This window comes from Peromyscus eremicus, chromosome 3 (assembly GCF_949786415.1).
Source record: "Peromyscus eremicus chromosome 3, PerEre_H2_v1, whole genome shotgun sequence".
Classification (NCBI taxonomy): Eukaryota; Metazoa; Chordata; class Mammalia; order Rodentia; family Cricetidae; genus Peromyscus; species Peromyscus eremicus.
The window spans coordinates 34,142,273-34,167,885 of record NC_081418.1 but is presented as its reverse complement, the minus strand read 5'-3'; the positions used below and the strand labels follow the sequence as shown (position 1 = coordinate 34,167,885).

Here is a 25,613-nt window from a genome sequence, read left to right as displayed (position 1 = left end):
TTCAGAGTTTTGACTTGGACCACAGTTCTCTTGCACTATAGAATAATTGGCATTCAGGAAGGTAAAGTTTCGAGTAAGGAGAGGCGGATTCCACTCTGTGCTTGAAAAAGCTAGACTGGCTCAACACAGACACAAAAAGCAATCTTAGCCTGCTTAGATTAAATTCACACTCTGCCCCTGAACTGTGATTCTGCACTTGTGTATAAACTTGGGCCGGTCTCTATGCTGGAGTAAGATTCTCTGACTTACAGATGTTTTTCTTTTCTGTTCTATTTTTTTTTTTTTTTTTTTTTTTTTTACTTTAGTGCTGAGACAAATTTCCTCTCTTTAAGAACTAGCCAGAGGCACCTAATGCCCTTCATTTGTGGAGATCCAACTGTTGGAAAAACAATGATATCACTCATTTATGTATATATATTAGATACTGTTTCCCAGAAGATTCACTGATATTGACAATTCCATTTGTGGCTTCAGCATGAATCTCAAGGAGGGGAAGTCTCTTATTATAAACTCTAAAGGTGAACATACAAGCTCTCTTGTCTATGAGTCCAGTACTGTTTTCCACAGCTTGTTGTTTTCTTTCTTGAACTCTGTGTATTATTTATAGCACGTTTATGAGCTGTGGTCTCCTGGTCTGCAGGAACAGTCACGATGTACTTGGAATCATAGGAATATGATTTTTATTTTTATGAAGGCTGATGAGTATTGTAGAATGCCTGTTGGATCTTTTGCTATCAGGATTCATAAATGCATGCAGCCTAGAAGAAATGGGCTTACCTGTGTTAGGAAATGCACCCCATCCACTGGCAGGTGAAATCCAATCCCCAAAGTTTTGATGATCACCAGGATATTGAGCAAATTTGCCCTGAATGAAATGATCAGAATTTTAAAGTCAAAAACTTCAGTTGCATTTCTACATGTTTGTTAATTATATAAACATATACAACAGGATTCTTTTAGAATGTAATCATTTGCATATAGGACTAAACTCCCATTTTATTTATTTGTCCTATATTAAGACTTTCTGCAGATGGAATTTTGTGTGCTAATGCACATTATTCAATAATAGTAATAAATCATAATAACATGCTTAAAATACATTAATCACTTTGTTTCATCTGAAGAAGCATTTATATAGCAATGAGAAAGAATTAGACAATGTTTTTAGTACTTTCAATATATATGTACATTTGTTCATAAGAGACAAGGTCTTACTCTGTAATCCTTGCTGGATTTAAACTCACTACCCTCTTACATTAACCTCCTAAATGTTTGAATTACAGGTATGTACTACCATATCTGACTGATAAATAGGTTTTGATCTGGAGCAATTTTAAATTAGGATGCTAAGGATCCCTGATTGAATATAAAATCATTCTGAAATATAAAATTCACCTTTAAATCTCTAATTTTAAATTCCAAATCTGCCCTCTAAATAAGCCCTGGATGAAGTTGGGTTAAATGCACAGTACTTTCAAAGAAGAGATAAAGACATGGATGACAGTGTTTACAGGGTTACCTCTTTAAAACCTTGTGAATAATTTGCAGGTGATTGGAATTAAGCCACTGAACACCACCAACAACCAATACTGTCTGGTCAGTATTCTCTAGGGGATGTGACCTGAAACCCAGAAAGAAAAACAACACATGTTGCTTAGAACAGATGGTAAACATTTTAACTGGATTGCCTCACATTTCAATGAACCATGTCTGGCTTCCTGATCACAAGACTTCCTTGTCATTTGCAGCTCGTTTTCAGCCACATTAGTGGGTATCTAAGCTTTTCAGCACATTTGATATACAGTGTGCAATTATAACTGCACAATGGTGGCATTTTGCCATTCATAGTAGTTCCGTTGTACCTTTGCAGGAGATGTTCAAGTGCTTTCTCAAATGTTGGTCTCAATGAAGGGCTTATCCAGAACTGGGGATAGTAGGAGTAACTGATCAAAGTCTTCCCCCCATTGACACTGGGGTAGAGTTTAGTACCATGCACCTTCTGCCACTCCTGCAGTGTTTCGTTCAGTCTTTCAATAAGATAGTACATCATTCCTCTGTTGGTGGAATCTCCGATGAAAAGAATCTGGAAAGAAAAGATTAGCTGTCAGGTCGGGCGTCTACACGGTATATAATATAATGTGCACAAAATTACACATCTAACTGAAGGACAGCCCTTCGACCTTTAGAAACATCCTTAATCTTCCCCATCATAATCTCCCCCAAACTTGTTCCTTTATTTCTTTCATATTGTTGTCAGTAATGACATCATCTCCTGATCTGCTAATTAGTGTGTAAAACTTCCATTTCATTTTATTTTCAGTCTTTCTCTCTCCCTTGTATCTATCACTTTAATTATATTCACCTAATCAGGTAACAAGTCTTACTGATAAAAAAGATCCACGGAATGTTGCAGAACTCTAGGGATACTTAAGATTTTCAATCTTCATTTGATAGATCTGCAAACTGAGAAACCACGGAAGTAGCTCCATGGAAGTCATGCCATTATTCAAAAAACAAAGAAAGAAAGTCACATGGGACTGGGACCTTTCTGAGCAGCATTTCACACCCCACTTTGCATATCCCAGTGACACTTGTTTTCCAGTGAAGTCTGTCACACTGCCAGCCCAGGCCAGCTTCACGCTTGTTCTACCTTGAAGCTGTACTATTGTAAACACATCCCTCACGTCTTCTTTTTGCACTCCAATTCATTCACCATTATCTTCTTTGCATGCTCAAAACTATATTCATCCACCATTCCCTACAGAGTCAATTCTGAACTATTTAGATTCGGCTAACAGTGACTGAGACTTTATTGCTTACGAGTTTCTGTTCTATGGAGATTGCCACAGATGGGAAATTTGAGACTTGGGAAGACCAGGGTCATAAATCTAGTAAATGGTGAACTCAAGACTCAAACCAGGTTCTCTGACTTCAAGTGCAGGTCAGTGGCCCACTTTTGCATTGCGTCTCCTCATATTGGGACAGACTTAGGCTTTCTCATAGAACATGATTTGTATTCTACAACATCTGTTTTTCCCTTGTATTAATCCATCTGCCTTGCGAGTTCCTCCCTGTACAATCCCACCTGTCAACCATCAGAAACGACATCAACGACGCTCCTATCAAAGGTCTCCTCCCCTAGTGCCCCAACTAGAGTGACTCACTCTGTATTCTATGATTCCATTAAATTTTAGTTCCATTATAGATTTTTATCAAAAGCTACATGACGTTATGGCTACTTGCATCTGTGTCCTTTCCCCATGTCTTATTAAGAAGTATTTGAAAGATACATTTCAAAGTCTGCTTTCCCTCATAGTGCCATACATGCACGTGATAAGTACTTAGTGAATTGAAAGTAATCGGTACTTTCCCTGTAGACAATTCCTTTGAGTGCTTTGGCTAAGGTTGAACTCATTCTTCAGTTCTTTCTCTTTGAGATTTTTTTCCCTCAGTGATGCGCATATTCCCTCGGTTAAAGTCAAAGCAGCATGCACTACCATCACTTCTCATTTTCCCATTCACGGTGAATTTAGGAAGAATCTGAAAAGGCTTGTAATTCTCACAATATGCTGAAGAACCTCCACGAGGGAGCCTAGAAAGCTGCTCCAATTGGCCTTCAGGTACGATACTGTTGTTGTAAATATGGCTGCTAAACAGAAGAACATGGCAGACCCCTCACTGATGGGCGTGGTCAAATTCCATGGGGTGATAAGATTCTAGCACAGTAAAATAGTGAAATCAATTTGACTCTTGCAAGGCTTTGCCTCTGGTTTTACAGTCTAGATTTTTTATTTCTTTAGTGATTTATTTTTCAGTGGCAGATGGAACCCTGGTCCTCACTCACACTAGGCAAGCATTCTGTCACTGAATTGTCTGCAGTCCTCTCGTTACTTTCTATTTTGAGATAGGGTCTAAGTTGCCCAGGTTGGTTTTGAACTTGCTCTGTAGCCTAGATCTGCCTCAAGCTTCTGAGCTTCTTGATTCAGTCTCACAAATATCTGGGATTACAGGTTTGTGGCAACAGGTTAAGGAGAATTCTTACTTTTCAAGAGGACTTTTGAGCTACTAGGAAAACTCCTCAGGAAGTTGCAACCACTCACATACTCCTGTGTTAGTTTGTTGGAGTTGTTTACCACAGATAGAGAGGCTTTAACAGCAGAAATTTACTTGTGTACATTTCTGGAAGATAGAAGTACACATCCAAAGGGGTGGAGAGGGCTGTTTCCTTCTCGAGGACTCTTCAGTTGGTCGATGGTGGTCTTCTCTGTCTTCCCATGGTCTTCCTCTATGCATCTGTGCCCTAATTGACTACAAAGGCTCTAGCCATATTGGATTTGGAAGACCACTCATCTGACCTCTTTTATCCCATTTGCCTTTCCAATGGCCTTATGTCTGAACTTTCTAGGTAACTAGGGGTTAGAAGTTCAGCATGTGAATTTGATGGAGTTGATACAGTTCAATCCAGAACACTAAGCTAAAAATAGTTGATATAGAACTTTTATTGTTATTGTTTTAAGATAGGGTTTATAAAGTCCAAACTGGCCTCTAATTCATGATCCTCCTGCCTCCCCCTTTCAAATGCCAGCTAAATATACTGAAGATTTCTCATTGCTTCTTTTTATTTTCATATTGAAGTTAGTCCTTCCTGGGCAGTGAGCCTTGCACTAGGTATCCCAAACACTGGATATCTCAAATGTGGACTACAGGGAGATGTGGAAGTTTAGACAAGTCAAAGAAATTACTTATTACCGCAAGAACAGTGCCCACACATCTAGATTTTCAATCTTTCCACATGGTAATATCTAAAGCCCACCAACGTGCTTCAGAAACATATTAGTGCCGTTTCCAAATTCCTAGATACTGCCCTTTACTAACTAGATAATATTTTAAGTAAATAGGGTTCGTCTCCTTATGTGCCAAGTAGAGGAAATAACAGCACCAGAGGGCTTAAGTGAGATGTCAAGAGCTTATTACTGACAGTCCGAGAGTGCAATATGAATGTGTGCCGGCACCAAAGTACAAGAAAGATGGGCAGCGTGTTTTTTTTTCGTTTCCAGTGCACATTGCAGGGTGGTTGAAGCTCACTAGCGCACAGAGAAACGCAGTAGACGTAAGAAGTTTTGAAGGCCCAGCTGGCTGCCTTCGTCTGCATCAAACCAGCTACCACCGTGTGCAGCAAGCCTGTAAAGCAAAACGCTGCTGGGAGGACAGAAGCAATGACCGCCTTCCTCTGAGCACTCTCAACAGGGCACAGGAAGTCTCCATAGTGGATAGGCGGCCAGTAAGAGCTATATGCAGACTGGTAGACGCTGTCTGCTCCATCACTAGCAAGCAAGATATTATTCTTTATGCAGGTTCTAGACAGCTGTCAGGACACAGGTCTGGGAAGAATCTCCTGTTGGGTTAATTTACCCAAGTCTTTCCATTTATGAAAGGCAGAAATGATAAAATCTAACTAAAATATTCAGCTGTGATCTTAAGGTTGTTCTGTTGGTGAAATAGGTTTGCCAGAGATAAGCTGGTGCTCTTAGTAAGGACATATACCTAACTTCAAAATGTCAGCTTATTCAGTGCACAGAGCACAATTAAATGATATCATCTGTTACATGGCTTTTCAGTCACGTAGTTCACATTCAGTCTTTATGTGTTTTTATATAATTCACTCTTGTTGAATTATAAAGGAAATAAATGATTTATTTTGAAGGACACTTTCAATTTTAAAAGGCTTATATTATCATAACAAATACTTGTGGCTGTCTATTGAGTTGACAAGTAGTCTCCCACAAAAACTATGACCTTACACTGGAGTCCTAAGGTAGTGGTTGGCAGAAGTAATCAAAGAGGGAAAAAATGTGATCATTAAATACAAATGCCCAGTAAGCATTTGTAGCAATAATCAACTTTGGCAATAAAATGCTACAGTAACCAGCCCCTGCCCCCAATGGGGATCTAGCAAACACACTGCTTTATGTATTGCTAAGTACCAGGAAAGTAGGCTTTCTCTTTTTATTTTTTTTGTCTTTATTCTTTTGTTATACTCTTTTGAAAAACTTTTTAAAAAATGATTTGTCTTTATTTTATGTGCATTGGTACTTTGGTTGCATGTATGTCTGTGTGAGGGTGCCAGATTCCATGGAACTGGAGAGATACAAACAGTTGTGAGCTGCCATGTGGGTGATGGGAATTGAACCTGGATCCTCTGGAAGAGCAGCCAGTGCTCTTCACCACTGAGCCATCTCTCCAGCCCTCTTCTTTTGTTATACTTTTAAGTCTGCAGTGATTTGAACATTTCTGATTGGCACAAAAGTATGTCCATGTTGGTCAAATAGATGAATTAAAACTGTGTTGTTTCAGTTGTGAGCCTAGCCTTTAATGACTGAGTCATCTCTCCAGCCTTCGAACTGTGTTGCTTTGTTTACCCAGCCCCACTGCGATTCTGTGGAGCCTCAAGGTTGGGAAGCAGGGTTCTCATGAGGTACCCCCCATCCGTCAATGAGGCAAGAGGCTGCTCAGCGGTCACGTGCAGCTGAGGTGGATGAGATGGCTAATGAGATTTAGGTCATGATGAAAATCTAGCTCAACAAAACACTTCTCTGTGAATTTTGATATGATTATAATGAATGAATGTTTTCCAATTATGCATTTTAATTATATTGGCTATACACGCACCGCCAAATTGCTGTTTGGGGCAAAAATAAATGTAATTTAAGCAAGCTGCTTTTAATCACACAAAATTGGGCAAGAAAAGGAAAATAAACAACTCTGTAATGGCAGGTGGATTTATTACTTTTTCCTTGAACAAAAGGACTTGTCTCTACTATCATTTCATGTGGCCTGTTGTTGGAGGAGGGCATCATGCATAAGTCACCCTTAACTGGTGATAATGAAGAGAGACACTTATGTCTTTTTATTTACCTCAATTATTGAGACTGACAAACAACAATGAATTGTGTAATCTTCATGGAATTCATGTGTTATTAAAGAAATATTATAATTCAGCCCACACTTCAAAACTTTAAACACCTTAATGTCCAAGATCCTACACAACTTTAAAACAGTACTTAAAAATTTACATGTTTACCAATAGAATAGAGTTAAAGACCTGGTCATAATTCCATACACCTAAAGACAGCTGATATTCTGACAAAGAAGACAAAAATATACACCGGAGAAAAAACAGCATCTTCAATGAATGGTGCTGGTCAAACTGGATGTCACCATGTAGAAGAATGAAAATAAATCTATAATATCTATTACTCTGCACAAAACTCAAGTCCAATAGATCAGGACTTCAATATAAGACCAGACATCCTGAACCTAATAGAAGAGAATGTAGGGAACAGGCTTGGACCCACTGGTGCAGGGAAGGACTTTCTGGACAAGACACCAATAACTCAGGCATCAAGTACAATTAATAAATGGGACCTCATCAAGCTAAAAAGCTTCTGTACAGCAAAGATCATCACCATTTGAGGAAAGTGGAAGCCTACAGAATAGGAAAAAATATTTACCAGCCATACATCTGATAGAGGGTTAGTATCTAGCATATATAAAGAACAGTAACAAAAACAAAACAAAACAAAAAAAACTGAACAGCAAGAAAACAAATAACTCAGTTAAAATTTGTATATAGAACAAAACTGAGTTTTCACAACTTAAAACAGAGATGGCTAAGACACACTTAAAAATGAAAACTTTCAACAACCTTACCCATCAGGGAAGTACAAATTAAAACCACTTTGAGATCTCATCTTACATCAACCAGTCAGAATGGCCAACATAAATAAAACAAGTAACACCACATGCTTGTGAGGCTGCAGGGACAGGGGAGCACTTATTTTTCTTTGGTGGGAGTGCAAACTGAAACAGCTACTATGGAAATCAATGTGGAGGGAGGTTCCTTACAAAGCTGAAGATCAATCTACCACAAGATCCTGCTGTACCACCCTTGGGCATAAACCAGAAGGACTCTGCAACTTGCTGCAGAGATATTTGTTTATTCATGTTCATTGCTGAACGTTTATTCATTCATTCAAGCTAGAAATTGGAAACAACATAGATGTCCATCAACTGATGAATGGACAATGGAAATGTGGTATATGAAAGTAAAAATGGAATATTACTTAGCTGTTGAGAAAAATGAATATGATCTATATAATCACAGAGGTTAGGTAGCTAGAAAGAGACTAGGGGGAAGGGGATCTTCTAAGGAGGGGAAATAGAGTATAAAGCAGTGAAGAGATAGTAGAGAGACTAGAATAGGAGGATTAAGTGGGGAGAGGAATGGGAGGAGAGGGAAAAAGGGGAATATGGGGAGGGACAACTAATATTAAAGGTCTTTTGAAAAATTTAAGTCACCTTTTCTGTTTAACAGCCATGTTTAAGTATTCTCTTTAAATATTGATTTTTCTATTTCACTTTCTTTTTTATTACAATTTTATTTATTGAGATTTTAATATAATTATATCTGTCCCCCTTCTCTTTCCTTCTTCCAAACTGCCACAGGCCACCTCCTTTCAATTTCAAGGCCTTTATTTCTTTAATTGCTGTTACATATGTATTTTTGTGTGTGCATGTGTGTGTACTCCTAAATATATAAATGCAACCTGCTCAGTACATATGATATTACTTGAATATATGTGTTTCCAGGGTAAACATTGGTATTGGATAATCAGTTGGTGTGCTCTGGCTTATTGTTCTAAAGGAAGGAAGCAACCACTAGTCCGATCCATCTAGTACTGATGCCTATGACCTCTATTTCCCTCTCTTAACTGTACTCTTTATTCAGACATTTTCCTATTCGTTTAAACTCTGAACTGTTTTCAACTGTCAAACAAAACAAGGCTTGTTTAATTCATTTGTTTTGCTTTTTTTTTTCAGCTACAGATTTGTCGCACTTCTAAATTGCTTCACAGGGTGAGTACAGAGTCCTGCTGATCCGTGCTTATCAATGTCCCACTCAGAGTTCATGGAGAAGCAAGGATTCATTTGGAGAAATGCAGTTATGATTAACATCCTAGTTTTTTCAATTGATTTTTACTTTGATTCAACATAATTATTATTATATATCACAAAAACAAACCCACACACAAACACAGATGAAAAACCCACTTGGGTAAAATTAGTTTGAAGTCAAGTTTAATAGGAGTCCCACATTTACCCTCCACCCCTGCACACATGTTTGTACAGAAATGAATTTTTCAGGTATTTTGACACTTGTCCTCTCTTTCCCCTTGAGAGGTCATTCTGTGATTTTTCTACTCAACATTGCTGAAATGAAAGAAAATGCCCAAGGTGCTCATTTGCCATTGAGTGAGTCTCTTGGTCAAAGATGCTGGTGATTTGAGCTGCTTTTCAAATCTCAACTGATTTGTGTCTTGTTCCTTCCCTCCAGGTAAGCTTGTGTTTCCAAGTACAGTCTTGGCATCCACTGGTGTGAACAGTAGGGAAATGGCAATAGCACAAGGAGAATTAATGAAGCTATGTGGAGAATCTAAAGGAAGCAGAATGTTTGTTGGGGGTCTAACTGTCCAATAATTCTCAGGAGCCTAGTCAAATCCTGTTGCCATTATATCTGGTTCTTCAGAGAAAGAAGACTCAGTGTAACGTGTTCCCCAAACCTGCAGCTTGCCAGAATTAGGACTCAGAAGTCTGCTTTTCTTGTGATAGAGTATGTCCGAACTTCTTTCTCAAGGCAATAGTTAAAATTGTGGATTTTCACTGTTAAAAATCTGAGGTTTTCATATGAGTTAACAGTCTTCAGGTAGGTAAAACTGGTAGAAAAGGGGCAGGCTTTGGTAAGGTCTCACTTGCATGTGATGCACAATGCAGGTAGCTGACGTACATGCAAGTATGGGCATCAGCCCACCTTAGTCCTCCCCTGCACAGTCCTGCCCCATTGTCAGCATGCGTTTCCACTAGTTCTCTCAGCAGAAGGGAAACAAGAGACCTCCTGGTTTGAATGACAGGATTCTCACAGTAGATGCTCTCAGGGAAAATGAATATGCCTAATTGTTTTTAGATCTCAATTGAGCTATTTCAAACTAACACGACAGCTAGATGGCCTCTAATTACAAACACTTTTCTTCCTGGCTGCCTCTTCTCTGGCAACCTTGCCAGACCATCCCAGTCTGGATCTGGTACCTGCCTCTGGCCTTCTCCCTGCCATTGCAATGATCATGCTTTATGGCACTGAACACTTCTTTTAATGGTCCTTACACTTGAAATCCAGCTCTTTGAAGGATCATGTTGTACTCTGCTAGAGCAGATTCCTAGCTCAGCAAAGATTAGATAAATGAATGAACAGTGTGACATCACACAGTCAGAACTTTGTAAATGATCTGTGGGACTCTGTCCCATGTGTTGCAAGAATATATTATAGAGATGCAGCTGTGTATAATACAGCTATACCTAGAAAGGTCAAGGAATTTTCCTAGAGGGAAGCCATTTGTCAGGGAATATTTGGTGTTATTCAGCTTTTAATATATCAGCTGTTTTCTGCTATGAAATTCTTGTGCACTCATATATTACTAGGCCATAAGTCAAATAGTATAACTTCTCAGACCTACTGCTGATCTGAACTAGGTAACACCCCTACAGAGCCTAGGACACAGGTGGACTGTAGATGCATAGCTTTGTTTCTTGTGCAAATGAAGCTCAGACCACCCCTTTCCTTCCGGCCTAGTGGCATGCCAGAGCTACTGACTCAAGACAAACGAGTTTTTTGCATAACCAGGTGCAGCAAAGACAGAAGCAGAATTCCTGGTCTGGTCAGAGAAGAGAGCAAGGCAGAGTTTCTGTAGGTGGTAAGGCAGACTGGCTCAGGCCAAGGAGTAAGGACCAAGGAAAAGTTCTGCAGACTGTAAGTGAATTTGAATCAGGTCAGGAGAGGAGAAGAGGGAAGAAAGACGGAGGACAAAGGGACAGAGGATGAAGATAAGCATAAGAGCTTAGTTATTACTAAGGCTATGAGGGGACAGAAAAAGAAGGGACAGAGAGGAACTGAGTGTCAGAACAGAACTGAAGCTGTGTAGATAGAAGTTTGTTACAGAGAAATAAAGTAAACAGACAAAAGAGCATGGTGTACATAAATTCTTTTCCCTCACATAATCCCATGCTAGACATAGTGTCTTCCCCAGGACTCTGGGAAGGATTTTCTCAGGGCAGATCCCTGGGAAAATTCTAATGCCTGTGCTAACACTTTAGGCATAATGGACAGTGCAGTATTTCTCAGATGGGCAGCAGAATTAGCAGGTAAGCTTACTGAATAGAACTTACTTTATCAGGTGGAATAAGAGCTTGGCTCAGATTTCCTGAATGCCAGTCTGAGGATCATCCTATCTCATTTCTACCTTGCTATCTTTATACATTTGTGAAGTGATTTTCTGAGTAGCAATGCTAACATAATATTTTGTATGACTAAAGCCTTCTTGACTATTTGACACATTAGAAAGAGAGGCAAAAGCCAGCATTTCATGTATTTAATAAAATAAAATATTATATTACTTATTTTCCTGCTTTGTATGTATGTGGTATAAGTGTGGGTATGTGTTTGGTGTGTGTGCACATGTATATGTGCGTAGAAGTCAGAGTTTGATGTCTGATGTCTATTTAATAGAGTCTATTGTATCTTCACTACATTATGTCTTCATTCATGCATCTTTGTTATGTCCAGAAATTTTCCATCTACGTAAGCAGGTTTGTATGTATGCATTAGTTTTTATATTGATGGGATTGCTTGATATATATATAATTTATATTGGCTTTGTCTCTCAGTGTTGCATTTTAAAATTTCATTAAACAGCCTGTCAAATGGCACTCATGTCCTCTGTTACAGTCCCTGTACCACTATGGGATGGCCTTTCTCTGACTGTGATTATGTCACTTCTTTGCTAAAAATGGAGAATGCTTAATGTTGTATATAAACTAAATCAGCATTCTGATAAACAAATCAAAGTCTGTAGGGCAATGCCAGTGTGGAGGCAAGTGTGAGTTTCTGAGTGTGCTGATCAGCACAACCTGAGACTGAGTGAGGCACTCTGGTAAGCCCTTTGTGCTAGGTGCTGGTCAGCTGGCCTCTGCTCAAGTCATGTCTCATGTCTATAAGCTTTGGTTTTCAGGTGTCATAATAACATATCTTTCTCAAAAGCAGGAAAGAAAACATCCCCCTTTCATGACGCCTTACAGAGTTGCTAATTACCAGCTTTGTAATTAGTAGAGACAATGTTATAGGCTCTTTATGACTTACAAAAATTTGTACGTCAACACAGTAAAACCCAGTGTGATGGTATCCACGAGTGGTTCCACACCCAGGTGGAACACTGTAGAGGTGATTAGTTTAGACCAGGTGATAAAGGTAGAGCCCCTATGATGGTGGTGTTGTCTGTGTAAAAAGAGGAGGTAATTTCAGCACCTTTTCTGTCATGGATGGACACAAGAAAAACCATGAGAAACTGGCAGTGACCTGAGACTCCCCAGCTCAGAACTATGGGAAGTTTGTCTGTTGGAGCTACCTAGTCTATGGCATTAGACTATAGTATAGCTTTCCACAGAGGTGGTCAATCCACTGTGGAGGGTTAGATCATAGTTACTTATCATTTTACCGATAAAGAAAACGAGCCCGAGAAACAAAGCTATGTAATTCAGTGATGTATTTGCCTCTATGGCTTTTCAGGTCAATAGACTGCAACATCTTCTTGGAATTGTGCCCAGTCCTCTGGATTCTGAGGTTAGAATGGAATTCTGGGTATAGAGCTGTCTGGAGTGACAAGCAGGACTGTCAGTTATACCGCTTCGGTTCTAAGATGCAGATGATGCATGGTCCAAGTTGGTGCTTACCGATGCAGTCACAGTAGCTCACACATTTTACCAGTGAATTCCACCTCTGAAAACTTGAATTTTCTCAGGTAGACAACATTTATAACATCTACTTCATAAAATTGTGATTAAGAATAATTAAGATTTTCATTTCTTTACTTATTCAATAAATATTGATTGATCAATGGTACAGGGGATTAAAACCAGGTCCTTGCATATTGTAAGTTCATACCACTGGGCTCTATCCCCAGTCCTACTAATATTCATTAAATAATTATTACATATCACAAACTGTATGCATCAATGAGGCTATTGTAGTGAACCAAACACACCCCTAGCCCTAATGCTTAAAGCCTGCCGGGTGACCTACTCCTTACACAGAAAAAAGGCTCAGCTAATACTGCTGACACATTTCTAAACCATTGTTTACTTGCTCTCTCCTTTAACATTTAACTAATATCGCTTCTTAATTATTGCTATGTTCTCAATCTTGAGCATCGCTATCCTTCTCTTGAAATGAAGAAACACATCTATCTTCCCGCCCTAGACCTCCCTGTTCACATTCTTCTTAAGCTAAATACTAACAGAAAATTTGGCATGCATTCCATACTATGCTGTTTTAAAAGTCAGCTTTTGAAACTGGCCTGCCCATATGTGAGAGTTTACACATGGTACATAAGGATAAGTCCATCTGATAGAAAGCACTTTGAAAATCTGGTTAAGATTACTTACTTGATATCAACCAAGCATCTCAGTCTATGTGTCAATTTCGCATGTCTGAGAGTTCTGCCGGGCTCTACCTAGACAGAGCATGCTTAGCAAGAAGAAACTGCATGTCCAAGAAATCAGCTTAGGAGCCTCAATAGAGGGAGTGTCAGCCTGGTGAGGTCCACGTGAGACCTGCCCAGGAATGCGAAGAAAGGTCAGCAAGGTTAGAGGGTAAACACAGCACCACACACACGATAAGTTCTAGAAGTCTTGCATGCAGGAGCATTTGGCTTCTTGGATTAAGCTACAGATGTCTGTTTCAACAGCGGTGTCTGTTAGAGCTGCAGCGATGATGAGGCTGGCTACTCTGATTTGTGCTGGAAAAACAGCATGGAATTGGGTCAGCACAGCACCTGACTTTAATATCCTCTATCTGCCAGATAAACTAATTTGGAGAAAAATGAACATGTGAGCAAGAATTACTGAAGTTCTTCTGTGATAACATCTACACTCGATTCAAAAAGCCAAGTGACACAGAGTTAGTTTTCCTTGTCTATCTGCAAGAGAGCAGGAGCTGGTCTAGCACATGCAATTGTCTGGCTTCAGTCCTGCATATGGCAAGAACCCCAGGCTTCCCCAGAGGAATGCAGAACCTACCTTCCTTCCTTGCAGGCACTGCTGAAGTTCTGACTTGGTTAGGATGTCATGGTGGCAGTTGTGTGGCTGCCAGGTTATTTCTCTCCAGTCACAAGTCCTGTTGTCTGAACAACTAAGGCAAGGCACAATCCACTGGCCTGGAAGACACAGCAAGACTTTGTTAGTTTCTGCTGGTTAGTTTCTTCACTTAGCTTCTGCTGGTGAAATTACACTTTACAAGTACAGAACTCAATGCCACACAACTACAGAAATTAACATGAGAAGACCATTGTTATCTAATAAACCCAATGGGAAAAATGTATAGCCTCCTGTCAATCAAGCAGAGGAGCAACATGACAGTATGTTGTGAAATAACAGTTCATGCTGAAGTCGGAAGTGAGTTCTGTCCCATGAAACTATGTAAGTACAAAGGAAACAGGTGATTGTGTGACTCTCAACCATTAACTTGCTTTTGAACCTCAATAGGACTAAAGATGATTGGGAGTCCCCAGGTTGTCAGTGGGCCTCGAACATTCATCAACCTGACACATGACCAGGTTGCCTGTACAATAAGAGACATGTTCCCCATGCTCAAGAAATTTTAAATAGAAGAGAGATACATCAGTATTTTGATAATTTGTAATTTTCAAGACTGGTTATTCTCCCTTCATTTGATTGATGGCACTTTAGGTGTGGTTATTTTCATTTTTATAGCTGTGTCCTCTTGGTTTCCTCGTAATTTGGATGAGGTGAGTAGTATGTGAAGATTTGGTGTGAGGACGCAGTGAGCTAATGTATTTAAATTCAAGTGTAGTGGTAATCTACCTGTTGTTACTGGCAGAGTTTTTCTGATTTTGGATTAATAAAGAAAAAAATAATTTAAAGCTATTTATTTGTCTTGTGGGGGTGCACTGCGGGTGGGGGTCGCCAGCAACTTTTCAGAGCTGGTTCTCTCCTCTACCATGCTGAGGCAGCAGGGTCTCATTTGATATTTCCCCTGCTGCATGGCTTTCTCCAGGATAGCTAGCTGGCCTGGAAGCTTCCGGAGGGTCCCCTGTCTCCACCCTTCATCTTTCCGTAGGAGTTCCAGGGTTATAGCCATGCAGCACCAGGCTCCTTACATGGGTCCCAGGGACTGAACTCTGATTGTTAGGTTCATGCACCCAGTGCATGTACCCGCCGCGCGATCTATCTCTCCAGCCTCAGGACAAATGTTAAATAAAACTTTCTACCGTTTCTGAGTCTGATTTGTGGTGCTGTTTGCAAAGCCTCCAGTGTGATATGAATTGCAGTGGGAAGATTTTCAACCTTCAGGATGTGAATATAGTACCTATTACATTCATGACCTCAGGGGTGTCAGAGTTGTGCATGCGAGTGTTGGTGTGTGTTGAAGCGGCTGTAAATAATAAACTATAAAGTGAAACATAGTGCGTGGCCTTTACAGATCTGCCACAGAAAGGGGAAAAAGCACCAGCATATTAAGAGAAAGAAGCTGGGAAGGGAAAAAAATAAAAGGAAAAGGATGGGAGGAAATTATGAATTGCAAGAAAAGAGAGAAATATACGTAAGAGTAACTTTAGCAGATAGAGTGTCAGCTGAAACAGGAACACAGCACTAAAATTCCTCGGAAGGCAGGCATACACGTCCTTCTCAACACACATTTTTTCTTTGCTCTGGTTTTTAAATGTAAAGAGAACTTCAGAAAATGGCCTTATCCAGGGTCTACACATGAATACTTTCAGCTTCAGGAATGGTCACCATCATTACATTCCTCCTTGTGTAGACTACTCGTTCAGTGTACTGTGGTAACTCCAGGCATCAAGGATTGAGCCTGGTGAGGTGTTAGGTGCTACAACATTAAAATGTCACAGGAATATGAAAACAGCTAGTACTCTTTATATGCCAGCTGTATTTAAGAGGTTTAACATATTAACATGTTTAACCCTCAGAACTATCTTGCCACCTCTCCAACTGGAATTCAGGAAGGCAAGTACTCTGTTGATTTCCAAGAAGGGAGTGGAACAAGGATTTGAGCTGAACAATTGGGGCCCACACTTTTGTAGTGGGTAGCTGTTCCAGCTTTGACCTAGAAGTACCACCCCCTTTGAGGCTTCGGTAACTGTCACGCTTACAAGGCGGAGCCAAGAGAGGACCCCTGAAGACCCGAGATCCTGATGGGCCACCTCTCTTGGTTCCTGGATCCTGGACGCTGGAGGTAGACTGAGCAGAGTTCTCCAGAGAACACCGCTGGACTGCGCTACACCTTTCCCAGACCCTGTAACCTGTCCCTTCACTTGTAAGTTACCCCACAAAATAAACCTCCCTTTTAACTATGTGGAGTTGCCTTAATATGTAAACCAATACACTTTTAATTATAATCCTAAATCTAAGAAAAAAGCTTTGATATTCAGATTCAAGGGTTACATATTCGAGATCAGAGCAGTATCCTGATAGGTAATGCAAAATTGAGTAGAAATGTCTGTGATGGTGAAATAACTCGGGCTGTGGAGACACACAGGTCCCCTGGCTCTGCCTCCTCCAGTTAGCTCAATGTTGATTGCAAATCTGACCCAGAAAGCTTTTTTAAAATCCTTGTGTCTAGGGTGCACACTGGTGCAAAATTAAGTAAGAGATTTAACTATATATATAAATGCTTTCAGATGGTTCTGTAGCAAAGCCAAGTTTGCAGCTCACTGTTTCAATTGGACAAATGACTTAATATTTTCATGATTAAATTTACTACTTTATAAGGAAAATATGTAGGCACCTGCCATGGTGCCTGGTGCTTAGCTGCCCATAGATAGATTTTAGTCCTGTGTCCTAACCACAAGTATGCCATGGTGGTTCATAATAAAGTGGAAACAGAGGGTTTTCTGGAAATTTCATTGGATGGAAACAGGACTTTCCTGAGAGATGAGTTTCAGAAGTACTGAAAGCATGATGTTTTGTGAACAGTGAAGGGATGAGCCTGGTAGGCATGAGGCAGGCTAATTGGCCTCTGCACAGATTGCACACACAGGGTCTGCCACGTAGGGTGGTTTCCACAGTGTGCAGGTGGAGACAGAGACAATGGAACAGAGGATGTAGGGGACATAGAGGGCTTTAAATGGCAAAGGGAAGAGATTTGCCTCCAGGGGATGTGCAGATTCACCTGGGATGGAGTTAGAGGGGAACTCAGAGCTGCTCCTTGTCACACTCCTGTTTCACAGATGCAGCAAATGAAGGCATCAGTAAGTGAAGGACGTGAGTTCAATACCAGAGCTCGACCATAATCAAGAATCTCCAATTTGTTCATTCTGATATCATGTTATAGGTCACTTTTAGTCCAAAATCATTAGTCAAAAATGACATATGACCCAATAGTTATTTTGAGAGAACCTCCATTATCTGATTATCTTAATTTTCTTTCTTTATTTTTAAAAAGTTGAATTTAGGAGTTGGCTCGGTGGTTAATGGCTGTTCTTGAAGAGAACCTGGGTTTGGTTCCCAGCACCCACATGTGGCTTAGAACCATCTGTAACTCTGGTTCCTGGTCTCCCAGACACCAGGTATGTACTTAGTGCACATCCATATAGGCAAAATACTCATTCACATAAAATAAAACAATTAAAATTTTTTTTCAAGTTGAGTTTACTCAGTGGGTGTATGTGTTGGTAAAGACTGTGGTTAATAGTTTTCTGATAGGATAACGGTATGTTAGGGAAGTGTTTTATTTATTAGTTTATTTATTTTTAATCAGATCCCTGCAATTCAAAGAGCATCATGTATCCAGATCACTCTCTGTTCCCCAACCTTGCTGATGGCTAACTTTCCACAAACTGAGGCCCTCCATGGCTACTTCCATTCTGAAGGAAAAACAGTGATCTGCAGGAACCACTCAAACATGGATGCAATTCATTTGGGGGCATTAAGTCTTACATACATAAAAAAGAGGCTTGGTTGGTCTCTGCAAACTTAGCACCCATGTCACATACTACTACACATTTATGCAGCCACGACTTTTTCTATTTTTTGAATCAGTTAGCAACGCCTTTATTTACAGTGAGTTGAAGTAGCCATCTGTACAACATCTGTGAGACTGGGATTCTTGACATCTTAAATGACACCAGCCCTTCACTAAAACTGTCAAAATAGGGAGGACATAAGCCCCGTGTTTTATATTTAAACACTGAATGAATCCAAGCTGTAAGTTTTGAAATAAAATATGATACATATTTTAAGTAATGACATCCCGAGGAATGAAGCCGTCTTTCAGAAAAGTCATTTCTGTATAGTTTGAGCTCTATGCTGAATGCAGATGAGATTTCAGCCACTTGAGTGAATCATATTGGATGGTATCATGAAGAAAAAATGTTTTTGTCTTTTAGGAACATGGTGGATATAAAACCATGTACATACTAATACTAATTTTGGTGTAGAATCTCATAAAATAAAGGGTTTTTAGTGAATAAAAAAGCCTACATTATAAATATTAGAAATACTAGAGTTTTGTCACACTTCTTAGTAAAAATAAGTTATAGAGAAATCTTTTCATTGTTTATATATTATGATTTGAGGAGGTTTGCTTTTTATTATTTAATGATCACTGTATACATACTTCCTTTCTCCAAATCAGAACTATTACTTTACTTTATTAAGCAATTATTACCTTATTTCCAATTGTTATTTTATTTTTAGGAATAAAAAAGAAATGCAGTGATTCAAAACTATCTAAGCTAGTGTAATTGGAAAAAGACAGTTTGGCATTATTATATTACAGGTAAAAAGATTGGATCCTGTTTTGCTAAATAGTTGTATCACATTATTAAAATAACTTTTTGGGCCAGTGAATGTTTAGCTAAACAGACAACTTCTAAGTAGATTTCATTCCAGCATCATCTACCATGACAACATCTCTCTTCATACCAAGGAAGTTCTATTATGAAGAATGGAATTATCTCTGAGAACACACAGTACATTCTAGAAAAATATTGTCTGGGCTTTGTCAGTATCTTAGAGTCTGTGGGCCTTTCAGTAATCTCTCTCTCTCTCTCTCTCTCTCTCTCTCTCTCTCTCTCTCTCTCTCTCTCTCTCTCTCTCTCTCTCCTATCTTCCTGATTGTGTCATAGACTTCTGTGGAAGAAGAAAAGGACTAAATGTTGGTTTAGTTCAGTAAAGCATTTTTTCTTTACTCTCTATTAGATATTGGAAGACAAGTATGGACAATTTATGCTCTTGAGAAATCTAATCTAAGGAAGCCATCATTAAAAACACACTGCTCTTGTGCCCTTGATGTCTTAGCATATGCACACTGTAAAGATATGCAGAGACTTCTGTGTTTATATATTGTGTCCTTCATAAAACATGAAAATAAAAATGATTAGATACAAAGCAGATGCACGTATATTTTCATCTTTATTAGCTTCATCACCAGGATGGCTCTGTGCTATTCCCTCCTCTTCCTGGTGTAAATCACACCATTCTGGAGACCACAGGTCTCAGACACACTTGAAAGAGAAGGAAGAAAACATGATGGTAATACCATGCCTGAATTGCTCTGGGAACACAGAGAGGCTACACTGGGAATATGGCGGAGAGAGGCTTGCTAGAGAGAAGGCTACGGCATCAGATGGTAGGAAATGATAGGAAGAGAGCATGTGGAGAGAGCAGAACAGACTGGAGAAGAGTTGGAAATCCCAAAGCGAGGTTATCAGCACAAAGTGAGACAAGGAGTTGAGAGGCGGGGAAGAGATGGGAAGCGACTCTAGGGAGGAGGAAGTCTTGCAATTTCAGGCTACAAAGCATGGCAGTCAGTGTGGGGCCTTCTCTAAGGGCCTTTAACAGTGTACCAAATCAAGCCCATGCAGTTAAGCATCAGAAGGCTGCTTCCCCGTGACATCCTCCCCCACTGGAAAGTTCAGACAGAGATGTTCCAGAGCCCAGCTGACGTGACTGCGTACTTCACAGGCTAGAACACACGCTGTCTCCTGAGCAGCCAGTGTCATGAACTTAGACTGGAAGAGCTTTTGACTTGGTTGTCGTACAACTGAGTAGAATTAAGTTGTTTTACGATTGCCGTAAATTGTCAACTGATTAAAACGATGCTGAGCTGGACACATAGGTGTCTCCTTTGAAGGCTGAGTCTGTGTCCCCTTCAACAGGAAGACACAGATCATGGCACCTGACCCTCCTTAACATACCAGTCCCTCCCTGACTGGAGTGGATTATTTAGAACACATGTTCAAGAATGGGACATACCCACGTTTGCTAACTGCATGCCAAATTGCGATTTGCCCTGCTCATTTGGGAAACTCATTTCCTGTTCCAGCTGCCGTGTGAAGTTCACGGCAAGGCTAGTGCAGCTGTGTGTGCTTTCTCAGGCCTTTCTGAGGAGGGCAGTGCTGGGGTCAGGATGGAGCACAGTAACCAGGACAGTTGAAGAACACATGCCCTGAGTCTTAATCTTTCCCTGCTTGAAGAAGATTGAGAGGAGGAAGATTTAGAGAGTGGAGTTAGAGAAGTGTCTCATTGCAGGTCTAGCCACGGCTCAGGCAAGATTGAATGCTGTAATCTGAGTCTGATAGCCTCATCTCCCTACTCATATGAATGCTCAAAATGTGAGTGATAGCTGTGGTCCTTTCCCATCATTTATTTTCTATCCACCATGTGTGAATTATGTACAGATTAGGCATGTAGGTAGTGAGTTGCTGTAACACAAAAGAGGGAACTGGAGATAAGGCTCAATGGGTGAAGGAGACCCGGATTTGTTCCCAGAGACCCACATGATGAGAGGAGAGAACTGACTCATGCAGGCTGTCCTCTGACCCTCACGTGCACGCTTTGGCACACAAACACATTACATTAAAATGTAATAAAAAATACAGTGAAAAAAAAGCCAACTTCCTGCCCTCATGAAACCATTATCTTCAGAAGAACGACACTAAACAAGGAATTACATACTTCATTTAATTGTAGAGACTGTGATGCAAGAAAAGCACAGAGTTAGGAAATGAGTTAGAAGCTAAGAGAAGGCTCTGGGCAGAATTCACCTCTGATCTGCAATTTCTAGATGGCTATGGGTTAGGAATGAAGCATGCACAAGGTTTGATTAATTGAGTGTTTCAAATATAAAAACAATGCATTTACATTTATAGTATGTTTTGATGTTTATGTGAATGTAAGAAGTAAAATCCTTGTTTAAAACAAGGGTAGACTAATTAAACATGTACTTATTTACTAAGGGGTTTATTTTAGAGAAAGGCTATCCATGTAATCACCTTTAGTGTCCCCAGACAGACAACTCTCTATTTCAGGCTGTGAAATGGCTTCAATGTAGTCTGAAGAAATAGGCTGCAACCCACAGGTTTCTTCTGGGTTAATCAATAAACCACAATCCTGCATTAAAATTAGAAAAAAAGATTAGCTGTCACATCATTAACAGATCCCATGATAAGAAACATAAATAGTAAGACCCAAGGCAGAGTCCTAGGACTCACTAGCTAGCCAGCACAGCCTGCTTGGTAAGCTCCAGGCCAAGTTCTTGCCTCAAGAAGAATGCTGATGGTTTTTTTTTGGCATCTGCATGCATGTGGCCATACATGAATGCCCATCTACACGCACACATGTGCATCTACACATACAATTTTCACTTGTACACACACACACACACACACACACACACACACACACACACACACGGATATTCTGTGGCAAGTAACTTTTAAGGATGAAAGGAGTACAAAGTCAGCGGGTGTCAGAAAGGGGGCTTATCCACATAGTTGGGTACACTGCGTGCTCATTTTATGGAAAAAGAGAGTGGTGAGACACATTGGAAAGAGCTCACTGCACTTGGGAATTTTCGATCTAGCCATACCATGAGCTAACTGGCTGTGATATTGAGTCCCGTGATCTAGCTTTCTCATTACAAAATGGTGACAGGTAGAGAGAGGAGAGAAAGGAATCGCATCACATGACCTCAAGTTCCATGGCCGACTGTCTTAGGTGCCTGCACAATAACCACCCTTATTTCCTTCCTACCTTCCTTCAACTTTTTTTGTTGCTGTTGGAGGTAGCTATGTGCTCTATGTTTAAAACAAATCTATTTCCCAACATTTCCTGTAGAAAAAACTGGTCACAGGCAGAGCTGTTGTCCAAAACCTGTACGTGAATTTCAGGTGTGGATTTCTGGAAAAGATGTGAGTCCCCAGTGAAACATGTTTCTTGTCACTCTGTATCTTCGTTCACTTGAGATGCGAATGTGAGACTAAAGGATGAGCAGCCTTCTTGTGATCGTGAAGCAACACGGAGCAGAAAAGGTAGAGACAACTCAGTGGCTACTCTGCAGATCTCACAATAAAAGAAAAAAAAAACTATAGAAGAAATATAACTGACACATACCACAGTTGGGGTTACAGATCTATTTGGATTTCACTTTTCCCTACTTCCCTCTCTGGAAAAGGAAGTTAATAACAGGCACTCTGGTCTATCTTACAACATTGAGCGGCCTTTCGTGTGAGCTGAGGTGCTGAGAAGCCTGCATTTCTCTGATGTAAAATTTCTTCTTCTTAAAAAATAAAAACAAAAACAAAAACAAAAAACGATTTCTAATGACTTTTAATCTAAATTTATTTTGGAGGGACATATGGCTGTGCATGCCACAGGGCATGTGTGGAGGCCAGAGGACGTCTTGAGGGGAGCTTGGGTGACAGTTTGAGGGAAATGGTTCTCTCTCTCCACCATGTGCGTACCCCCGGACTGAACTCAGGTCGTCAGTCCTGGCAGCAAACCCCGTACCCCCTGAGCCACCTCAGTGGCCCCCAGAGCTTGTTCTTTTGCTCTACCTTTTCTTGGCACCCTGCCTTTCAGGACAGGGTTGTGGTAGCTGGAACGACTATTATGTGATATGAGGGAAAGGCCAGAGCTGTGATGATGTAGTTCTGACTCCCCTGATCTGCAGCCTCTGCTGTTGGAGGTTTTGGCATGTAAGAGGAAAAGAATGCTTGCTTCAGTTTCTATTAGTCGGTTTGGGGTCACTCATGAAAACAGCTACATTTGACCTTACAGGTTACCATCCCAAAATCTGTCCTTTATCCTATAAGCTCCCCAGGAGCTCACAAGAGCCCCAATTTCTAGGTCAAGCCTGTTACCAGTCTCTCCTCATTTCCCCCAGCATCCCACTAATCTCCACACCTTTGCTTAGACTGTGTCCTTCTTTTCCCTCTTGACTTCCGTTACTGCCATGTGGACCTGCACACTTGTATTTATTTACCATTGGAATTGCTTTGACGTCTTCACAGGTCTCTCCTGCCAGCCCATGCATCCATTTCCTGTATGGTTGCTAAACGTCTTTCCTACATGCAAATTTTATTAGCCCTCCTTTCTGCCTGCTCCCATTCTCTAGACTGCATTGCAAGTATTGACTCAAACAGCTGTTGGTGTGTCCAGGACACCGTTCTGTGTTGTCTCTGTGCCTTTACATCCACAGCTGTCTGCTCCCCCTGCACTCCCATTGACTGTCAGTGCCCCTTCTGCATAGCTGGCTCTGATGCTCTGAGGCTGGGTGTGTGTGTGTGTGTGTGTGTGTGTGTGTGTGTGTGTGTGTGTATGGCATTGCTCTTTTCTTATTGTCCTATGGTCACTTTCTATATCACTTAACCTCTTGCTGTGAGGACAGGAAGACTGACTTCTATGCTCACAGCTTCTGTCTCTATACAGTGTAGCTAGGAACACAACAGACATGCAAGTGTATAATGTTAAGCTCTACATGCACCGTGGGGGACACGGAAGACATGGGGTGTGTCTGTGTGCTCCTTGGAGCAAGGCCGTGTTGTTGTCTTCCAGTTGTGAGGAGAAAGGACACCGTGTGGGTTTAGCTGACAGCACTTCATCCTAGGGTCTTTTTGAAAGTTTTTTTTTTTTAAAGCACTTGCATTTCTTTTATTTAGGACATGTCATAAAAGATGACCTCTAAATATAGAACACAGCAAAAATTAAATGGCACTAAAGGAAGCACTTAGGAAATTGTTGGGGATAAAACTGTTGCTTAAATCATCAGAGAATGATAACTCCTGACATAAACAAAGTAAATTTTACTTTTTTTTTGTTTTAATTTTAATTTTTATTTTTTGTTTGTTGTTTTAAACTTTATTTTTATTTATTCTATGTATAAATTTTGCTTTTTCTAAAGAATCCATAAGAGTCTTCTGAGAAATATTCAAGGTGTCCTGCAAGATTTGATATTCTATGATGAGTACTGTAAAATGAAAAAAAAAAAAAAAAAGGAAGAATTTAGATTTCGAGATTTGCCAGGACTTTGACTGAAGTTCTTCTGTGAAACTTTTTGGCAAGAAGATGATTATCTTAAACACATACTGAAAAATAAGATCATATGTCCTGAGTTGAATGTCGCTCAAATTTCAGATGCCTATTAAAGAAAACTACACCATAAATAAGCATAACTTGGTGCAATACTTAAATGAATACAGTCATAAACATATTTAGGACATGCAGAGTTTTATTGTTATAAAAGTTCCATATTCACAATATAATCAGAGACATTAAGTAAGCATACTTAATTTGTCAAATATGCACCAAGTAACTTGTCTGCTCCATGAATACTAGGATGAATATCAGTTGCTAGTTGGAGTTTCTAAGATGCCTTCCTTGTGAAAAAAAAATTAACAAAAACTCCATATTCTCTTTCTGTACACTGTGAATATATGCTGTTCCCATTGGTTAGTAAATAAAGTTGCTTTGGCCTATGACAAGAAAGCTTATGGACAGGCAGGAAATCCAAGTAGAGAGACAGGGGAATAAAGGATAGACGGTGGGGAGACACTATCCACTGCCCAAGGAGCAGCAAGATGCCAGCAGACTAGTAATGCCACCACCAAGTGGCAACTTATAAATTAATAGAAATGGGTTAAGTTATAAGAACTAGATAGCAAGAAGCTAGAGCCACAGGCCATCCAGTTTATAATTAATATAAGCCTCTGTGTGTTTACTTGGGTCTGAATGCCTATAGGACTGGGCAGGCGGGACACAGGAAAACTTTTGACTACACTCCAGTATGAAACTGAAGCATAGTGATAACAATAATAATGGTTGAAATCACTATGCATTTCTTAGCATCTTCTCTACACCAGCCCTCATATTAGGTAATTTTTTTCTCATGGCAGTTGACCAATTTAGAGATAAGAAAAGAGAAATGATGTGTGAGTTAGGATTTATACTCAGGTCTACCTCACTTTAAAACTCATCTACCTCGCCTTAGCATATTGATGATGTCCATAAAGATAGAGCAGAACATTACTTTTGCCACCTGAGTTGAGGCTTTCTGGGAAAGGTGTAGTCTTTTTTCTGCTTTGCTCCACCTTCACCTCAACCCCAGTTGGAATTTGGTTAGTCAAGATGAAGCTACAGATGGACTGAATTTGGTGTGAGCTCATGGCAGCAACCATGTGATTATTTAGCAG

At 40.1% G+C, this 25,613-nt stretch overlaps 1 protein-coding gene across 1 annotated transcript in view; it reads right to left on the bottom strand.

Moving 5' to 3' along the window:
* Cped1 (cadherin like and PC-esterase domain containing 1) overlaps positions 1-25,613 on the bottom strand; it is a 273,880-nt gene that overhangs the window by 22,967 nt on the left and 225,300 nt on the right. The window contains exons 16-20 of the mRNA XM_059257422.1: positions 21,417-21,534; positions 14,182-14,318; positions 1,863-2,083; positions 1,520-1,621; positions 778-865 (exon numbers count right to left, since the gene is read on the bottom strand). Coding sequence (XP_059113405.1) covers positions 778-865; positions 1,520-1,621; positions 1,863-2,083; positions 14,182-14,318; positions 21,417-21,534 — 666 coding nt within the window. The remainder of the gene's footprint in view (positions 1-777; positions 866-1,519; positions 1,622-1,862; positions 2,084-14,181; positions 14,319-21,416; positions 21,535-25,613) is intronic.